General features: G+C 44.1%; 2 protein-coding genes across 3 annotated transcripts in view; one reads left to right on the top strand and one right to left on the bottom strand.

Annotated features, from left to right (window-relative positions):
• Positions 1-5,413, bottom strand: part of LOC124116109 — a 55,760-nt gene extending 50,347 nt beyond the window's left edge. The window contains exon 1 of one of the 2 annotated variants that reach the window (XM_046477348.2): positions 5,269-5,413. In XM_046477348.2, the coding sequence (XP_046333304.1) occupies positions 5,269-5,271 (3 nt within the window). In that variant the 5' untranslated portion in view covers positions 5,272-5,413. Of the gene's footprint in view, positions 1-258; positions 377-5,268 lie in introns of those variants that run through there. The other variant, XM_046477356.2, reaches the window with a different exon arrangement.
• A 1,685-nt stretch (positions 5,414-7,098) lies between these two features.
• On the top strand, positions 7,099-7,767 carry LOC124117670 (small proline-rich protein 3-like). Its single transcript, XM_048393733.1, has one exon. It carries the CDS (start codon positions 7,099-7,101, stop codon positions 7,765-7,767), a length of 669 nt encoding a protein of 222 aa, XP_048249690.1.
• The last annotated feature ends 14,297 nt before the right edge of the window (positions 7,768-22,064 follow it).

Here is a 22,064-nt window from a genome sequence, read left to right as displayed (position 1 = left end):
TTTCTAGGAGCCGAAATAATTGTGCGGTTGCTGTTAATAATACATTGAAAGGCATCGACTTCCTGTTTAAAAGTTAAGAACTATAACGAATTATGTTACGACATCGTTAATGGACACTGTTCTCGTACTTGCGACACAGAAAGCATACAAGGTGTGTTTATACTACTTAGTATAGAATAGGATACGTTCGACAAAACACATTTTGTCTGAGTGAAAGTCCTGTGTTCACATAATCACCTGCATATACTATACACTTACCGTTTTCTACTTCAACAACAATGTTTTTTGAGCCGTGTATTTTTTCTACGTAAATGTCTTGGGTGCAATGAGCGTAACCGGGTTCAGATGATGTCATACATGCGTGACGTCAACTAATGTATTGACGTCATCTCGGGCGCGTGATAATGTTCCAACTTGTATTGTCCGTTCTTTCTCATGGGCAGCAAATTATTTGCGGAGGTTGTCTTCACCCTCCGAAAAAAATTTGCTGTCAAAATGAAGCACTTTCCAGGGATGATTGGTTTTGACGGTGTGATCAGTCGGGGAGAAACCCGTTGACAGGGTTGTAACACTGTTGCAGGAATGTCAGCCTTAGGAATTATATACTTTACTGAAGAATCAACCCGTTTCCACAATACTGTTTGTTTGTTGTTCAGTCATCAGCAATACTCCAGTTTGCAAATAATCGAGTCTGAACAAGACAATCCAGTGACTGACATCATGGACATCGAAACACATAATTGTTTGTTTGTTTGTTGTTAACGCCGCACTCAGCAATATTCCGTCGGTCTGTATGTAATCCAGTCTGGACCGGAAAATCCAGTGATTGATCGACCCACGTAATTGGGAGCAGACAAACCATGAGCAATTGGGATACGATGAAATGCCTCAACCAAGTCAGCGAGACTGACCACCCGATCCCGTTAGTCGCCTCTTAGAACAAGCATAGTCGCCTTTTACGACAAGCATGGGTTGCTGAAGACCCATTCTGACCCGGATCTTCACGGGTCTCCTAATACGTAATTAACATGGAAGTTCCATAGTTTCACTTATAATGGCTGTGGTGCTTAGATAGTTCCAAGACGCGAGATTCAGGTGACCTAAAGCGAGCTGACAACGGATGCAGGAGTAACACTCGGGATACACTGCGGTGTATGTGTGTGTGTGTGGTGTACATGTAATGTTTGTGTGCGGTGTATGTGTGATGTATGTGTGATGTTTGTGTGCGGTGTATGTGTGATGTTTGTGTGCGGTGTATGTGTGATGTATGTGTGATGTATGTGTGTGATGTATGTGTGTGGTGTATGTGTGATGTATTTGTGTAGTGTGTGTGTGATGTATGTGTGTGGTGTACATGTAATGTTGGTGTGCAGTGTATGTGTGATGTTTGTGTGCGGTGTATGTGTGATGTATGTGTGTGGTGTACATGTAATGTTTTGGTGCGGTGTATGTGTGATCTTTGTATGCGGTGTATGTATGATGTATGTGTGTGGTGTATGTGTGATGTATGTGTGTGGTGTACATGTAATGTTTGTGTGCGGTGTATGTGTGATGTTTGTGTGTGGTGTATGTTTGTGTGCAGTGTATGTGTGATGTTTGTGTCTGGTGTACATGTGATGTTTGTGTGTGGTGTATGTGTGATGTTTGTGTGCGGTGTATGTGTGATGTTTGTGTGCGGTGTATGTGTGTGGTGTACATGTAATGTTTTGGTGCGGTGTATGTGTGATCTTTGTATGCGGTGTATGTATGATGTATGTGTGTGGTGTATGTGTGATGTATGTGTGTGGTGTACATGTAATGTTTGTGTGCGGTGTATGTGTGATGTTTGTGTGTGGTGTATGTCTGATGTTTGTGTGCAGTGTATGTGTGATGTTTGTGTCTGGTGTACATGTGATGTTTGTGTGCGGTGTATGTGTGATGTATGTGTGTGGTGTACATGTAATGTTTTGGTGCGGTGTATGTGTGATGTTTGTATGCGGTGTATGTCTGATGTATGTGTGTGGTGTATGTGTGATGTATGTGTGTGGTGTACATGTAATGTTTGTGTGCGATGCATGTGTGATGTTTGTGTGTGGTGTATGTGTGATGTTTGTGTGCGGTGTATGTGTGATGTTTGTGTGCGGTGTATGTGTGATGTTTGTGTGCGGTGTATGTGTGATGTTTGTGTGTGGTGTACATGTGATGTTTGAGTGCGGTGTATGTGTGTGATGTATGTGTGATGTTTGTGTGCGGTGTATGTGTGTGGTGTATGTGGGATGTATGTGTGTGGTGTACATGTAATGTTTGTTTGTGGTGTATGTGTGATGTTTGTGTGTGATGTATGTGTCATGTATGTGTGTTGTGTACATGTAATGTTTGTGTGCGGTGTATGTGTGATGTTTGTGTGCGGTGTATGTGTTCGGTGTATGTGTGATGTTTATGTGTGATGTCTGTGTGTGGTGTATGTGTGATGTTTGTGTGTGGTGTATGTGTGATGTCTGTGTGTGGTGTATGTGTGATAATTGTGTGTGGTGTATGTGTGATGTCTGTGTGCGGTGTATGTGTAATGTATGTGTGTGGTGTATGTGTGATGTATGTGTGTGGTGTATGTGTGTGGTGTACATGTAATGTTTGTGTGGTGTACATGTAATGTTTGTGTGTGATGTATGTGTGTGGTGTACATGTAATGTTTGTGTGCGGTGTATGTGTAATGTTTGTGTGCGGTGTACATGTCATGTATGTGTTTTGTGTACATGTAATGTTTGTGTTTGGTGTATGTGTGATGTTTGTGTTTGGTGTATGTGTGATGTTTGTGTTTGGTGTATGTGTGATGTTTGTGTTTGGTGTATGTGTGATGTTTGTGTGTGGTACATGTGTGATGTTTGAGTGCGGTGTATGTGTGATGTTTGCGTGGTGTATGTGTGATTGTATGTGTGTGGTTGTACATGTGATGTATGTTGGATGTTTGTGTGTGTGTGTGTGGTGTATGTGTGTGGTGAATGTGTGATGTTTGTGTGCGGTGTATGTGTGATGTTTGTGTGATTGTATGTATGTTGTTGTATATGTGATGTATGTGTGATGTGTGTGTGTGTGGTGTATGTGTGATGTTTGTGTTTGGTGTATGTGTGATGTTTGTGTGCGGTGTATGTGTGATGTTTGTGTGATTGTATGTATGTTGTTGTATATGTGATGTATGTGTGATGTGTGTGTGTGTGGTGTATGTGTGATGTGTGTGTGTGTGTGGTGTATGTGTGATGTTTGTGTTTGGTGTATGTGTGATGTTTGTGTTTTCTTATGTGATCGAAAACGTAGGATAGGGTAGATTTAACGGTGTGAAACAGTCAGTTATAGCAATTCCCTGTCAGTCGTGACTTATAGGTCTTTCATTTATTGGATTCAGTGTTATAAAAGTTATATGAACAGCTGACTGAGATAAAAATACATGCGACATGTAAACGCTTGCAACCCGATCTATCTAGCTGCACCCGTAGACTGAGACGTCATACAGTACACCGCATGCATGATGCATATGGTGCGTATTTAGTATTCAGCAGTCCATGGACAAATGCTCTGGGCAGTCAGAACTTAATAATGCCAACATTTGACGTTCATCTTTGCAAAAAAGCGTTCACTTATGAAAATTAGTATTTATATCATTAATATAAGTCTCGTCACTCATGGCATCTACACAACAAACCCATATCAATGTTGTCGCGGACATCCTTATCTTCCTTCCAACATGATGTTTGATGACACAGTGCCCGTGTCAGTGGCAAGTCACAATCGCATGTCTTTGATCGAACGCCCTGACAGCACGGAGCTACATAGGCTTGACTAGCTAGGTCCTGTTGACACGCGTCGTTATAGGTATATACGACTCAAAACAAGTTTAAGAACATCCTAATTTAGAAGGCTGTGCGTTACAATACCTACTAGCCATGACAGATTAACTTTATTCATATGAAAACCCCCGAGTATTATCCAAGTGCTTTTGAGTGCCAGTATAATTCTGTACTTGCTGATACACCCCCGCCCCCGCCCGCCCCTATATCGAAACATCTGTTCATCGACACTGACCACTGCGAGTGTATGTAAGTTACTAAAGGACATATTGGTATACAGTATTTGGCAACATTCGATCAGAAACTATATCACAAAAATGTGTGAGATAAATATAGATGATCGGGTATGCCAAAAGTAAACGTCATGCAATACCGTAACTCATTTTGAGATATAATTTTACAAAGGCAGACAATAAAAAGCGAAAATGCCCAAATCGCAAGCTGTGCCCGTCCTTTTCCAGTAGCTCTAATCACACACACGTGAGAAGCGCTGTGACCAAATGCTGCTGTAGACTACTGGCGGAGATGTCGTTGGATAAAATCCACAAGATTGAAATCCACACGTATACACGGTGGTCTAATCAGGTGTGAAATCAAAAGTACAAACAACACTTTTCTTCCAGTAAGGTGTCAAGTTCTTCGTACAACTTCTAATGTTAAACATCATGCATGGCATGTCTGTTACATCACAACAGTAGGGATCACACGTTCCAGCTGGGTTGAATCAGTGCAATGCGAGCTGGTGATTTCAACACCTGGTAAAACTTAATAGCTGCCATAAAGCGCCAGGAAAGTCAATATACAATTGATTACGCGATAACTTATCACGTGTATGGCCGACATCCGCACGGTTTGTGGGGAGACCTGAGTGTTCTTTGGTCGAAGGGAGACAACTCGCGACTACCTGTGGTTGACAGACGCGACCTACTTTCAACTGTACATTTTTTCTCCTTTGTTGACATTCTCCCTCACTTCTGTCCTAGCTGAAACGAGAGTCAGACCTCCAACTACAGGATCCCCACAAGCAGCACGGCCATGGGAGGTATGTAATATGTATACATTATGTTTGTCTACATTACCTGTAGTTGTGTACACCCACATGGATATAAATAACGTTGACGAGCACCTGCTCACACGACTTAAAAATTGTGATCACGGAGTGGTTGTCAGGTTAATCACGAAACCTGTTTGGCAATCAAAAGCGCTCTCTTCCCACGTGCCTCTGAGTAACTCCGGGTACGCGCAATTATACATATTAACATTTACATACTTGATATTGATTTTTTAACTTGTAAGGAATAGACATGATGATGGTTCTCAACGGCATTGTCTGTGATCGATACATTACCCAAGACAGAGCTCACCAAAGACTCACGAGCCCACATAACAACAAAACCCGCATCATATGGAAGTGGATCACATTACTGTAATCAGGCGATATACCTACCATGGAGTCCGGGGAATTAAGTCATCGTATCGGCACAGAACAAGGTCACCTCTTGAAAGCAATCACGAGGAAAACAGGAAAATCATTTTCCTTGTGGAATGCACACTGATACCCGACTATGACGTTCACCCAAGCGCGGCGTTTGTGCTACGTGTTTATCTACGTGTGGGGGATGTACTGCACACTGTACTTCGTTTCGAAGTACTTAAATTTTTTGCCAACGGTATACATGGGCAGTGATTTTCACTCGAGAATGTTACACCAAGTACCTGTGTTCACCCGTCGTAATACACCGAGCTCCGTGAGACAAGTTATCTAGCCCACGTGATACCAAATGTGCGGGAGTTCCAGACACTTACAGGTCAATGGCGCATGGCGACCCACTGTACCCTGTAAGAAAAGTAAACACGTATACGTGCCACATACTATCTCCACACACTGGTCTATCACTCGGACTGACGTCCGAAACACGCCCAATCCTATATAGATATATTGTTTGTGTGTGTGTGTGTGTGTGTGTGTGTGTGTGTGTGTGTGTGTTTGTTTGTTTGTTTGTTTGTTGTATTATATGCCAGCTTTATAAATAATACAATCCAGTAATTATTATATGAGCACCGATGCACGCAATTGGGATACGATGACATGCATCAACCAAGTCAGCGAGCCTGACCACCGATCCCGTTAGTTCTTACGACAAGCATGGGTTGCTGAAGACCACTTCTAACCAGGATGTTCACATGTCTAGATATACTGTCGGCAGACGATAACGGAACGCTTGACATTCTGATATGGTTGTACTTACGTTCCCGAGGAGACTAACACTTAAGTCGCTGAATGAAACCTTAATGAAGCTGTCTTCCAGTGCACACAGGACAAATGAGCTCAGAGAATCTCTTCATTGTTGTAGAAAATGAAGAAAATTAAGAGTAAATCTTGCAGGAGATGTTTCAGATAGTTTTGATTCAGGACCGTCCTGTACCTTCACTAGACACGGTGGTTAAACACGGTATTGTCTGTCAAAAGTTGGCCTCTAAAACACTACTACAGGTGTATAGGAGTGTTCAGTATATATGGACGGATGTCATGGTGACACAGGTGTAGCTTTCAGCGGACACTAGCTGGTTTACACGTAATGAGGCCATAAAGATGCCACCTCTGAGGGCAAACTAATGTCAAGCGCCATGTTGTCGGGGGGTCAGCGAAGGACCCCGTGATCCCGTGTTTTCACAATGCACTCATTACTGTTTCATAAACAGAGCCGTGTTCAGACGGACCAGACTAGTGGGACGTGTTGTAGGGTGTATTCCGTGGGAGGGTACAGACACTGTGTGTGATGCTGCAGCACTTAACGCTTCAGTGCCGGACTTCTAACAGACACTTTTCACGTTATGTCTTTAGGGATAAATTTTGGTTGGGAGGAAAACGTAAAACGTAGCTCCCTTAATTTTGCTATAATATGACGCGATACACATAATCTTGCCTAATTAAGCAATTAAAGGTTTGTTTGTTGTTTCACGGCGGATTCGAATCTAGAGCACACATACTGTGGAGCGAGTGAGATTATGAGTGACGTCCCAGCAGAAATACTCGAGAAACAGATCGGCAAAGGGGTAGGAGAAGCGCCCTGATAATCTCTTGATGAGCACGTGTTTGGCGGCACGCTTAAAGTGAAACCAACCCGTCACTCGAGAAATAGGTTCCATTCTACCTTATGGAATATACGTGATCTGAGGTAGGGTAGCCTAACGAATAGTGATATGCATATGTTGCACTGCCTAGCACTGATAATAGTGTAACTATTAATGTCATATAATGGTCGGCTAGCCTCAAATGAGAGTGCACTACCTAGAGCTGACCCGCCTGTCTGTACCCCAGCTGACCCGCCTGTCTGTACCCCAGCTGACCTGCCTGTCTGTACCCCAGCTGACCCACCTGTCTGTACCCCAGCGTACCTGCCTGTCTGTACCCCAGCTGACCCGCCTGTCTGTACCCCAGCTGACCTGCCTGTCTGTACCCCAGCTGACCCACCTGTCTGTACCCCAGTGTACCTGCCTGTCTGTACCCCAGCTGACCCGCCTGTCTGTACCCCAGCTGACCTGCCTGTCTGTACCCCAGCTGACCCACCTGTCTGTACCCCAGTGTACCTGCCTGTCTGTACCCCAGCTGACCCGCCTGTCTGTACCCCAGCTGACCTGCCTGTCTGTACCCCAGCTGACCCGCCTGTCTGTACCCCAGCTGACCCGCCTGTCTGTACCCCAGCTGACCTGCCTGTCTGTACCCCAGCTGACCCGCCTGTCTGTACCCCACCTGACCCGCCTGTCTGTACCCCAGCTGACCTGCCTGTCTGTACCCAAGCTGACCCACCTGTCTGTACCCCAGCGTACCTGCCTGCCTGTACCCCAGCTGACCTGCCTGTCTGTACCCCAGCTGAACCGCCTGTCTGTACCCCAGCTGACCTGCCTGTCTGTACCCCAGCTGACCCGTCTGTACCCCAGCTGATTCCCTTAAAAAGGGGAAATTATCATTTCAGATATACTGAACAACAAAAGTTCCTGTGACATTGAATAAGATTCAATGCAAAGTTATGTTTTTTACCAAATCTGTAACAATTTCGGTTTGCAACAGATAAAAGACTCCTGTAAGCGTTCAAATGGTTAATTTGCCATACTGACTTCAGAAAATGCGTGACTTCAGAAAAAAACCATGAACAAGTTTACAAATCAATAGCGTGTGTGTCCACCTCTGGTTGCAATGCAAGCAACACATCTTCGTCTCATGGAATGGACCAGGCGTCGCACAAAGTCCTGTGGGATATCTGTCCATATCTGCTGGAGCATGTTTTGAAGTTCCTGGAGTGTCTGTGGAACACGTGGTTGACGTCGAGGTTACCGATCCATCTCATCCGACATGTGCTCGATTGGTGAGAGGTCAGGGGAGCGAGCCGGCCAGGGGATGACATTCGCGTTGTTTTGTTGAAGAGAATCCTGAACGAGCAATAGGAGGCCGGGCGTTGCCATGTTAAAAGGTAATGCCTAGGCCATGACGACGCAAAACGGTAGAACAGGGCCGATGATCTCGTCGCGGTAGCGCTGTCCATTGAGATTTCCCGGATCAAACGGGTCCTCTGTCTTGCTGTAATCACATCCCATACCATAACGCTGCCGCCCCCAAACCGATCTTCTTCCATGACACAATGATTGACGTAACGTTCACCTCGACGTCGGTACACTCGAATCCGTCCATTGCTGTGGCTAAGGTGAAAACGAGACTCGTCAGTGAATAGAACTTGTCCCCACTGCATGGCCGTCCAGCGTAGACGCTGTCTACACCACTGTAGACGTCCTTGAAGGTGGTTTCCTGTCAAAATGGGACGTCTGGCGGGTCTTCTGGCGACAATCCCTGACATCTGAGGCGACGACGTACGGTTTGTGAAGGTATTCGTCGAAGCCAGGGATGCTCCTTGTATTCACTGTTGCTGGCTGGAATCGATTTCGTAGGTGTGTTGATCGAATCCAGTTATCTTGTCGATTATTGGTTACGCGTATCCTGCCACTCCGAGGATGGCCTCTGACTGCATTCGTCTGTTGCCAACGTTGCCATAAACACCAAATGGTGATTCTGTGGACGTTAAATTGTCTTTCAACATCACGTTGACTCGACCCTGCTTCAAGCATACCAATGGCTCGCAGACGCTCATTTTCGGACAGGCGTGGCATTTCGTAATGTTGAATAGTTGCGTAATTTTGTTGTTTTTCTGAGTGGTTGTTGTCAGCACGATGCTTAACAATGCATATGGAATCCCGTTAACGCACATGTTTTTATACCGATTCTTGGGTAGTGAAATGCATGGGGCTTGCATAAAAGTCAACTTTTGCACGGAATGCATGCTTTTCTGTAGCAGTTGCGTTTTTGTGACTTGGTTCCATACATGTACTACAATATTGAAAACCAAACTTTACTTGTTTGAAAAATTCACTAAAATATTGATGTCACAGGAACGTTTGTTGTTGACTGGAGCGATTAGGCTTACACTGTACACGCTCAGATAGGAGCAAAGGTAGACTTGTAGTACAGTTCGGGAGGAAATTAAAGACACACCTTATGTTTCCAGAACTATATTAATTTTTACTCTCCATGAGATGGGATTTCGATACACTGCACATGACGATAACCGAGCAGTTTTCAGGGTAAAATCTTCCATCCTGTTTTTTAGGTCACTTTATCTCCGCAACATTCATGACTATCGCAGTCAGGTCATCCATACCATAAGAATTATTCCACTGACTACATGTGCCTACCGTTAGAAGGACGAAAACACCCACAGTACCATTAGGTAAAGGTAATCCTGTCGTTGTATTGTACGCCGGACCCCGTGATGTGGGGCTAATTGAGGGCTAGGTTTCTAGGCGAAAAAGAAACCTGTTTATTCTAAGGAAAGGAATGGTGATGTGTTAATAGACTGGTTGGAACATCAGCTACTGCCCAGTCTAAACAACCACAGTGTCATTGTCATGAATAGCGCAAGTTATCCCAACGTCCGGGAACCAGCTAGTGTCGCGCCATGCAGTCTGAAGGCGACCATGCAGGAATATCTGACATCTATGTCGACTTCATAACATTATAAACGAAAGTTCAACTGATGGAGAAAATTCGCCTGAATGAGAAACCAGCAAAGTACAAGACAGATGTCCTGGCGGCACAACATAAGACATAACGCAACATTCAAACTCACACTTGTCAAAGGGTTGATCAACGCAGCCTTTGCTAGAATCACGCTAGGTATGACAAAAGGCTGTAGATCACGTTTTGAAATAGAACTTGAGTTCCGCAAACGTGATGGCGTAGATATCAACCTTGTTGCACTAGTTATCATACCCTTGGATAATATTACAGATTCATCAGCTGAGTCAGATGCTGGCTAGAGGAATCATCTGTGGAACAACAAATACTTCTTGATAAAAAAAAACAACCAACAACCTTCCAATACTCATCCGTTTCATAGTTTTTAACAAGTTTTTTTTAAAGTATCTTTTCACAATAAAGTACAATAACAGCAATATTTTGAGACGACTCACAGCTCAGGTGACATTTGCACCTGGGAGAAATGCACGAGCCGGTGTGACGTCATCACCTCGGGTTATGGGCCATTTCATACATGCATGACAACACACGAATATTTTCTAAGTTGATTATCATTTTACTTGTAAAGTGAGTGAGTTGGGTTTAACGCCGCTTTTAACAGTATTCCAGTTATACCACGGCGTGTCAGCTTAATGTGGGAGGAAAGCCCGAAGTGATGCAGGTCCTAGACGTTTACCACTTCGGTGAAACCCACGAGCACTGGTATGGTGCTGACATACCTAGACACATGATCGGGGCGAACCGGGATTCGAACCCACAACCATAGGTTTCAAGCGTGCCCAAGGGATGCAACTCTGCACAGCGAATCGCGGCGCCTTAGACGGCTGGGCCACCCGTGCCCCCTTTCTTGTAAAGGTGCCTTTTAAGGCTAATCACAGTGTCAGTTGGGATATGCTAGATTAGGTAGATTTGCGTTATTTTGATATGTGCTATTTTCATAGTCCTATGATTCGTATTTATTGAATGAAGCCAGAAAAGCATTTTCTTGCACTTCCGACAGTACTTGAGTACTTCAGGCTTCCCTCCCACATCAAGCTGAGACAGCCTTGATAAAACTGAAATGATGTTCAATCGGTGAACCAGAGCGGCGAACAATGGGAGCATATGTCCTTGCTCTTCAACCCTCACTTTGAAGTTAAAAAAACCTGAAAGTACATCACGCACATATTTGAATTCTGCGGAATATTCTCCGTCCTGTGATACCCGCAGTCATTTTAATAGTCAAAGCAAAATTACTGAAAATGTCCACCGAAAATTTTGTACATCGCAAATATCTCTTACTAACTTTATTTAAGGCGGTATTGTGTGTGTGTTTTGAAATGTAAATATCGGATATGTCCTCGGAGAATCCAGTTGTAACACTATCACATAAGTAATCACGGGTACCTTTGGATAATCACGACACCAATAGTCTTTCTGATGTAGGTTCGTATTCATTAAGAATTTAATGGTCAGCTGTTGCGTATATTGCACTTTTTGAACTCAACAAAGTTATTTCTTGGAAGTCCAATTGAAGGGGGGACAGGTTGTTAAATACTTACAAAAACTTCTGAAGTAATCTTTGTCTCAACAAACTTTATTAAATACCAGGATATGAGATATTTTGAAGTTGTGCTTATGTACCAGTTGGTCTGAAGCAAGTCTCCAGCACTAATACATACTCAGAACGTCGACATGGCAGAACTTGGCTGCCAAAGTAGTTGTTCACGGTAACAGTGCTATTTTCAAATCAAACGAAGCTAGAGGATAATCCCGATCTTTTATTATGTTCAACATTAACTTAATGATTTACTGGTGGAAGTGTGCCAGCTGGCAGAACCTGAAGTATATCTGAAGTACTGTCGAGTTTTAACTGAAGACAAGCCTACTGGACATGAGAGACGTCTCATGTTTGCGACACAGTAGTTTGTGTTTGTTTTACTTAATTGTATTTGTTCCTGAATAGATCATGTTTGATAAGCTTTTGTGACTCACTGCGTGTACAAGTTATATGTGTTTATTTCTTGTTTAACGCTGCAGTCGGCAATATTCCTTCTAGATGACGGTGGTTTGTAAATACTGGAGTCTTGACCATACAATCCAGTGATTGACATCAGAAGCATCGATCTACACAATTGGGATTCGATGACATGAATCATCCACGCCAGGGAGACTAGTACAATGGTGCAAAATTATCCAAATAACACTTACACAATCAGGTGAATGTGGGAATCTAATGGCTAATTTACATGATAGATAGGGACATCCATTTCGCTATTACTTCCTTTTTTGGTGTAGTACGATTTCATACTTTCTTATGATTTGTGAACATACCAAACTTATACGGTTTTAATATTGTGTTGGAATAAGTTGGTTCCTCGTCAACAAAGACATATTGTCATTATCCACAGCAAATTCTCATAAATGTATCTCAGTTACTATGGACTAGTCCTAAGCATTGCGGAGTTATGCCCCCTTCTCATTGTGCTGTGCTGTGCTGTGCTGTGTGTGTGTGTGTGTGTGTGTGTGTGTGTGTGTGTGTGTGTGTCGTTCTGCCGTCTTTTTGCGTCATCGAGGAAAATCGATTCTCGGCATTTATAGCGAGCTATTTTCCGTATCGAATGTATAACGCTATACACATATGTATACAAATCCATTTGATATACATTTTGATGCTGTTCCGATATTAGGCAATAACTTAAATGATGCTTTCGATATCATGAAAAACATACTTGTAGTTCCGATTCCCATAAAAAGTAAACTTCATGAAATTTTGGATTATATAAATATTCCTGATGCTATGTGAGATGCCCTGGCGTTTAATGAGTCATCTCACACTCCAGTCTGGACGAAGCGAGCTAGATCAGTCTGCACATGCTTCCTGGGTGAAAGCGACATCAAACCTAAACCGTCATGTCTCGGAAGTTGTCCGGATTCATTCTGCGGCAGAGAGGATGGATGGTTGATATCTCGGCAACTCAAGTCCGATGTCAACATTATCCTTACTATACAATTTACAATTACGAATGACAATTGATAGAGGATGTAGAGGATGTTTGAAAGCCCTTTTCGAGGACCCAATGTATTGAGATTGAGTTCAATCAAGATTCGTCAATTAGCCGAAACCACTCTGTGTTTGATAAAACGTGTGTCATTATAGATTTCCGTTTAAATATTTGTAGTAAGTTGTTGTCAGGTGTTTGTTTCATTCTTATATTTACATGCTCCCTACACATTGATCTGAAACGACACGTTTTACACAGTCCTACCTTATGTATGTAGGCGGTGCTGAGTGAGCACGTGTCGGGCACTGTCCGGAGCCTAACCAGATAGACGTAACATCGGGGTAAGGTGGAGTTAATGTCCGTCCTCAGTAGGTCCAGCATTGTGAAGCTTGTGGGGAAACAGACACCGTCCCAGCTTCAGACGAAGAACGAACACTTTACAAGTCTAACAGCTAGGCTTATCATTTATTAAACCGTTGTCAAACAAAGCAAAGTCACGTGCCTTATTTATAGAGTGGCGATGTATTTCTTTGTGAGGGGGCTTCTCAGAAGGTTTGGAGATGGTAAGTAAAATGAAAAAATCATCATCATCTGCTGCTGTCACTGGCGTTGGGTGCAGCAGCAACAGTACCAACATGTCCCCCGTAGCGCTGACCAGCAACTCCTGGCAATGTTGAAATATATACAAAACAAACTCCTGTTTAGGGCCGTGCGTGCCCTTGCGTGCAGATATTCACCGAGAGGAGTGCGATGAGGTATATCGCCATTATCTGCAACTCCTAGAAGAACCAACGGGTAGTTTGTTAGATCAAGACATTTTACAAAACGTTGATGAATTCTGTTTATCACACAATGGTATATATTCCCTTTTCAAATATAGTATAATACATTCCTTTCTCGCTATGCACTAGAATATAGAGGAATAGTCGTCAGCAGGTGGTATTAATTGGCTAAAGGGAACTGTTTTCATGGAGCACCAGTACCTGTCTTGTCAGACGTTATAATATCCTCATGTTGTGATAGTGGAAATGTATAATGATAAATCCTCTTGGCTAAGAGCCCCACAGGGCACACCATTCACCATGTCCGCGGGGATTGCTTCCCCTGAAAGGGAGTTCAGTAGAGCTTGTACACCCGAGTTCCGAGGATGATCTCACACATATCCTTTTGAATAACATAACCCATAGACACTTAGGTCCATGCATACTCCTACACTCCGTCTTTGACCTGGAGAAGTCCCCTCTATTTCTGGTTCGCTTCCGTTCGACATTGACACACTTGTGGTAAGAGCTATTCAGGGGCGAGGTGTGATGTTCAAGAGGACCTTTGCCTCGTCCGATGATCACCAGGCGTGTACAATCAACTGTAGTAGTTATGAGATGATCCCCTCGGGCACTGTGGTTAAGCCACGTTCATCTTTGCCCGCCATCATTATGTTGTACACTGGATTAGATGTTAGTGTTTTCCTTCTGCGTCTCCATATACACGGACTGAAACTAATCCGATGACAACGCGGGTAAAAATATAAATGTTTCCTTAATGGCACAGTTTAAATATAGAAATATTGTTTGACGAGGTGAGGTGAGGTTAAATGGAGTTTAACGTCGATTGTTGCAATTATATAGGGACGTGTGTGTGTGTGTGTGTGTGTGTGTGTGTGTGTGTGTGTGTCTGCTTGTACTGGTCCGGTTTAATGCCGATTTTATAGTGCTAGCCCATTGAGATACCATGCCGCAGTTTAACATAAATACACCACTCAGACAGTGTGTACTGACTCCTAGCCGACCAGTCCTTGTTTTAGCGCCAGGCAGGACAACAACAAGTAAAATCTTTTAACGTGTTTTGGTATGGCTCTCCGGGCGGACGCTCTACCACTAGACCACGGAGGCGGTCATTGACAGAGCAAATGTTTCTGATAAGAGTAGTACGTTGAACTGTCATAACTGCTGCAGCCATAAATAGAATTATTGCAGTGGCGACTTAATTTATTGGAATTTGTTTTCTGTCGGAGAGGTGCAACGTCTGTATTTCATGCACATACGCCTGTACTTACGCCTTTGTACACTTGAACAACTGGTTTCAATATATTCAATAATGAATGTATATCCCCCCCCTCCCCCCCCACACACACACACCGTGACTGAACCATCGTAACTGAGTATGAACTGTCCCAGTATTGGAAGGGCCCCCATTGAGATGACGTAATTACACAGAGGCGCAATATTGGAGCACACTGCTTCAAGTAAACGGTACTCTTGTTTGTAGCCGAAATATTCCCTATCTACGCTATTTTTTTTTTTTGGGGGGGTCTCTCCCTACTGGATCTGGATCGATATACTGGTTGTTTGTGATCCTGATGCGTTGGTCTATCTGCACATCATAACATATACTGAACCGCAAAAGAAACGTCACCAAGGGTAGATATTTGAGAAACCTTATATGTCTAAACACTGTAAACTACTTTGAGACATATTTAAAAGATGAAACTTGGCAAAACTGATCATCAAGGTTGAAATTAAAGTGTCAAATGTTCTTAAAGTGAAACACAACACTAGTCTCTGAGAAAATGGCATCATAAGTCAGTATCTCGTATGTCCGCCATGTGCATTGATGACTGCCGTGCAACGTCGATACATGGAATGGATGAGGCGGTTGATGAAGGCCATAGGCACTTGAGCCCACACTCTGAGGAACGTCTGACGCAGTTCATCTGCAGTTGTCGGCCTTCGTCGGACGTCATTCACCCGTCTTTGAATCTGGTCCCACAGGTGTTTAATGGGATTTAAATCGGGACTGAGGGCATGCATCCGAATAACGTTCCCCACGGCGTCGCCAGACGCTGTCTCTCTCTCTGCCATCTGCTGTTGAGATACAGTAATGGCTCTCGTCAGAGAAGAGGACTCTTCTCCACTGCTGGTGGCGCCAATGCTGGTGCTGTGTTGCCCACTGAAGACGGTCCCGGCGATGACGTGGTGTCAGAATGGGTCCTCGGTGTGACAGTGGAGGTTTCTGCTCGTCAATCCTCGATGCATGGTGTCTGCACTAATGAGTCGCTGGTGTGTCCCCATGGTCTGTCGAGCAGTTTCCGCAGCAGAAACAAAGCGATCTTGAAGATGCTGTCGCACAATCTGACGATCCTCTCGTCGGGTGGTGACCCTTGGTCTTCCACTACGTGGTCGGTCATCTGTAGTGGTGGTGGTCTGTTACCGTTGCTGGAGCCTGCATATGGTCCTTACGTGGACTTAAAATGCATTGGCTACTTGCCGGGCGGTTTGTCCATTTTGCAATCGTCCAAGGGCTTGGTGTCGCTGATGTCTTGTCAATCATGGCATGTGGTAGCAAATCAATCACGAATGAATGTTATCCGATCTGGGTGGATTTGTATAGGGAAAGAAATGGGGGAACGCATGTGCATTTCAATCTGCACGGAACTCAAGTGCATTGGGTTACCATGGCCGTTGCCGTTTGTTTTTTATCATCAAATTTCATTTTTCCGGACAAGGTAATGTTAAATTTGACAAAATTTGACAAAAATTATTTTTCATGCAATGTTACTTGGGGTGACGTTTCTTTTGCGGTTCAGTATATTTATGCATACTGGTAACTGATACTGGCATAATGATGTCAATCACTGGACTGTCTGGTCCAGACTCGATTATTTACAGACCGCCGTCATACAGCTGTGAAGGCTCAACAACAACAACGAAAACAAACACACTAGTAAATGACATTTAGTTTGTGTTAGGTCAGTGCTGATGTGAGTGACAGGAGTTGCCGAACGCTGCAGTCACTCATTTTACTTAAGAAATAAACAACACGTGGCAGTCGTTTATCTTGCAATAAAACACAGCAGGGAGACGCAGCCCGAGCTGTTTATTCTCCCTGTAATGTAATATTGTATTATATAAGACAGCTACGCGATAAGTCGCAAAGAACCATGAAGAACGAAGCGATCCTCGCGTCGATTACCTGTACCTTTTCTCCCAATACCGATTGTCATATCTCTCCCGCTTTTGAATGCGATCGTTCGGCCATCGCCCTTACCTGCGTTGCCCAGCTACATCTATGGGGAACAACTCACCAGACACTCCTCTTTCAAACATAACGACGTCTAATATGAGACGTCATCAAGTTGCGAACTCATGCTCGAATCTCCAGAAATGACGTCTTGATAGAACAATGTTTCATCGTGAAATAAACAAAACACTTCGTTCTTTATCTCGTAACGGTCTTATAAAGTGTGATGAGAGAGATCTGTACATAATCGATTCTGAAACAGACAAATCAGTTGCGGATAACATGGCCATCCATCAGCCCTGGCTTAGGGGGGCAAACGTTTATCCATTTTACACGTCGTAATCGCTCGATATCCATTTAATTAGATTTCGGAACAACACAGTTTGGGACTGGACGGGATATTGGGTCTGGGCGTAGGGTAGGTTGGCTAAAACAGTATGGCTGTAGTTGATTGGGTAACGTGTTTTGTGGTTGAAGTTGGTCATTTATAAGACAAATCATTATTACCATGCTCGACTTCATACAGCACCACGTTTATTTGATCAGACAGCACATGTGAATGCCTACCCTGAAGGCTACGAGCCACACACTCGGTATATGTGACAATGATAGAGTGGGCCCTCTGTACCAGTGACATTTGTGCCTCTCAGCGACATAACCTGTATCAGACTGTTCTAGTGGATGATGATGGCGAAAGTTAGCCGTGAGTATGGTGACTCGGAAATGTCAGTTTCCACTGGACATTAAAGATCAGTTAACTCCCTTGCCTCGGGAAGATGCGCAGGAAGTCACAATAGTATGTCTGATACACGTGTGTACAATGCGAGATTGGGGTCCTCCAGCCGGGACGTTGACATACTGGACAACATGCATGTCAAAATACATGTATACGTAGCTCACAAGGCGATACTGTTGTATTGTCCCATTCATATCTTAATTACACTTTAGACCACATATCTCGCCATACAAACATTACACCTGATGTATGTATACAGGTAAGCATTACCTACTCCCTCCATACCAAGTCCTGTATATTTAGAACTGGCAGAGACGTGGCTTCAGGCAAAGCTAATAATCTACACAGCTATACCGACTGTCACCAAGACGCGCTGGAAGCAGATCCATTGTCATGTAATCATTCCTCGTTATATGTGACTTTACATGATTGATATGTGTATGTCATGGCAAAACACTCTCCACACCCATCTACACCCCAGTCAGTCGACGGCAGATTGGTGTAACATTCCCTGTGTAAGAACACCTTGTTGACCAGCTGGGCACCAGTGTTTCCCTGTTCCGACACTCGCTGACCCGGAACTACACACATGACAGGAGGTGACGACCGCTGACTTTATATATACAAGTATTTTGTGAGATGATGTTCACTTACCACTCCGCCTGGCTTAACCCGGACTGACTCAACTGGCCTTAACCTAACAACAGACATGGTAAGAACGCTTGTTTCAACTAAATCGATTTTCAGAGTAGGTAGGTGCTATTCCAGCCTTTCACCATGAAATGTGATGTACACACTAGTTTGAGAACGATGGTCACCAGTAACAACGGAGGGAACACTGTTGGGGACATCTATGAACACCAGTTCCCACGGAATGTAACACCACTGGGATAAAACACCATTACCCACGACGGGGAACACAATGGTGTAATGATGACCACCAGTACCCAGTGGGGAACGCAATGGTCACCACCAGTACCCAGTGGGGAACACAATGGTGCAATGATGACCCATAGTACACAGTGGGGGAACACAATGGTGTAATGATGACCAATAGTACCCATGCAGTGGGGGAACACAATGGTGTTGTGATGACCAATAGTACCCATGCAGTAGGGGAACACAATGGTGGAAATTATGACCAATAGTACCCATGCAGTGGGGGAACACAATGGTGTAATGATGACCAATAGTACCCATGCAGTGGGGGAACACAATGGTGTTATGATGACCAATAGTACCCATGCAGTAGGGGAACACAATGGTGGAAATTATGACCAATAGTACCCATGCAGTGGGGGAACACAATGGTGTAATGATGACCAATAGTACCCATGCAGTGGGGGAACATAATGGTGTAATGATGACCAATAGTACCCATGCAGTGGGGGAACACAATGGTGTTATGATGACCAATCGTACCCATGCAGTGGGGGAACACAATGGCGTAATGATGACCCATAGTACCCGCATTCAGTGGGGGAACACAATGGTGTAATGATGACCAATAGTACCCATGCAGTGGGGGAACACAATGGTGTTATGATGACCAATAGTACCCATGCAGTAGGGGAACACAATGGTGTAATGATGACCAATAGTACCCATGCAGTGGGGGAACACAATGGTGTAATGATGACCAATAGTACCCATGCAGTGGGGGAACACAATGGTGTAATGATGACCAATAGTACCCATGCATTAGGGGAACACAATGGTGTAATGATGACCAATAGTACCCATGCAGTGGGGGAACACAATGGTGTAATGATGACCAATAGTACCCATGCAGTTGGGGAACATAATGGTGTAATGATGACCCATACTACACAGTGGGGGAACACAATGGTGTAATGATGACCAATAGTTCCCATGCAGTAGGGGAACACAATGGCGTAATGATGACCCATACTACACAGTGGGGGAACACAATGGTGTAATGATGACCAATAGTTCCCATGCAGTAGGGGAACACAATGGCGTAATGATGACCAATAGTACCCATGCAGTTGGGGAACATCATGGTGTAATGCTGACCCATACTACACAGTAGGGGAACACAATGGCGTAATGATGACCCATACTACACAGTGGGGGAACACAATGGCGTAATGATGACCCATACTACACAGTGGGGGAACACAATGGTGTAATGGTGACCCATACTACACAGTGGGGGAACACAATGGCGTAATGATGACCCATACTACACAGTAGGGGAACACAATGGCGTAATGATGACCCATACTACACAGTGGGGGAACACAATGGCGTAATGATGACCCATACTACACAGTGGGGGAACACAATGGCGTAATGATGACCCATACTACACAGTAGGGGAACACAATGGCGTAATGATGACCCATACTACACAGTGGGGGAACACAATGGTGTAATGGTGACCCATACTACACAGTGGGGGAACACAATGGCGTAATGATGACCCATACTACACAGTGGGGGAACACAATGGCGTAATGATGACCCATACTACACAGTGGGGGAACACAATGGCGTAATGATGACCAATAGTTCCCATGCAGTAGGGGAACACAATGGTGTAATGATGACCAATAGTACCCATGCAGTTGGGGAACATCATGGTGTAATGCTGACCAATAGTTCCCATGCAGTTGGGGAACACAATGGCGTAATGATGACCAATAGTTCCCATGCAGTAGGGGAACACAATGGCGTAATGATGACCAATAGTTCCCATGCAGTAGGGGAACACAATGGTGTAATGATGACCAATAGTTCCCATGCAGTAGGGGAACACAATGGTGTAATGATGACCCATACTACACAGTAGGGGAACACAATGGCGTAATGATGACCCATACTACACAGTGGGGGAACACAATGGCGTAATGATGACCCATACTACACAGTAGGGGAACACAATGGTGTAATGATGACCCATACTACATAGTAGGGGAACACAATGGTGTAATGATGACCCATACTACACAGTGGGGGAACACAATGGCGTAATGATGACCCATACTACACAGTAGGGGAACACAATGGCGTAATGATGACCCATACTACACAGTGGGGGAACACAATGGTGTAATGATGACCCATACTACACAGTGGGGGAACACAATGGCGTAATGATGACCCATACTACACAGTGGGGGAACACAATGGCGTAATGATGACCCATACTACACAGTGGGGGAACACAATGGCGTAATGATGACCAATAGTTCCCATGCAGTAGGGGAACACAATGGTGTAATGATGACCCATACTACACAGTAGGGGAACACAATGGCGTAATGATGACCCATACTACACAGTGGGGGAACACAATGGCGTAATGATGACCCATACTACACAGTAGGGGAACACAATGGTGTAATGATGACCCATACTACATAGTAGGGGAACACAATGGTGTAATGATGACCCATACTACACAGTGGGGGAACACAATGGCGTAATGATGACCCATACTACACAGTAGGGGAACACAATGGCGTAATGATGACCCATACTACACAGTGGGGGAACACAATGGTGTAATGATGACCCATACTACACAGTGGGGGAACACAATGGCGTAATGATGACCCATACTACACAGTGGGGGAACACAATGGCGTAATGATGACCCATACTACACAGTGGGGGAACACAATGGTGTAATGATGACCAATAATAACCCGTGGGGGAACACAATGGTGTAATGGTGACCCATTACGGTGAAGACAATGAACGCATTACGATGGTGATTGCAACGATAAACATCCTACCCACACAGTAGAACACAGTGGACACATGAACACCACTGACCACGGTGGGGAATCCTAATGGTAAACGTTGATAAGCACCACGACGTACTGAGGGCAATGTCCTGCGTTTGTTTAGAAAAGAAACAACTTGTTGAATTGGTCACTCTGTGATATTTAAACCTTTTTTCTTCTGTTATGTATTACTGCAAAGGTATTCATTGAAAGATGTACCGAACTTTGTATGACGTTAATCACACAGGCGTGAAACGTGTTCAAACAGACATATGTATCCTGTTCTTTACGGACATTGCAACAGATCGGCTTAAGGTGGTATTACACCTGATGTCCCGACCCTGTTGGAAGTCAAGGCGTTGGGCCTGCCATGTCCTCATTGCCCTTTTTACATAATCATACTTACATCATGTGGATTATGTTAACAACGCCAGTTTTTCAACGTTCCTACGCCGACTTGTGGAGCATTAACCACTGATTCAGCAAATACGTGTGAAGTCAAAGATTGACACTAGTGATTGACACTAGTCCATGGAGCAGAAAGGACTGATTTTGAAATAAATCGAATACCTATCAAATGTCTACAGGGTTATAAACGGTGTAATGTGAATCGAGCGAGGTGGCCGTAACGTCAGTGTTTCAATTTGTGATTGTCTTCAACAA

This window comes from Haliotis rufescens, unplaced genomic scaffold (genome assembly GCF_023055435.1).
Source record: "Haliotis rufescens isolate VD_foot unplaced genomic scaffold, xgHalRufe1.0.p SCAF_12, whole genome shotgun sequence".
NCBI lineage: Eukaryota > Metazoa > Mollusca > Gastropoda > Lepetellida > Haliotidae > Haliotis > Haliotis rufescens.
This window is presented reverse-complemented; position numbering and strand designations above follow the sequence as displayed.

Bases quoted from the DNA above. Each gene is read 5' to 3' on its own strand.
- LOC124117670 (XM_048393733.1), top strand. From the start codon at position 7,099: ATGAGAGTGCACTACCTAGAGCTGACCCGCCTGTCTGTACCCCAGCTG.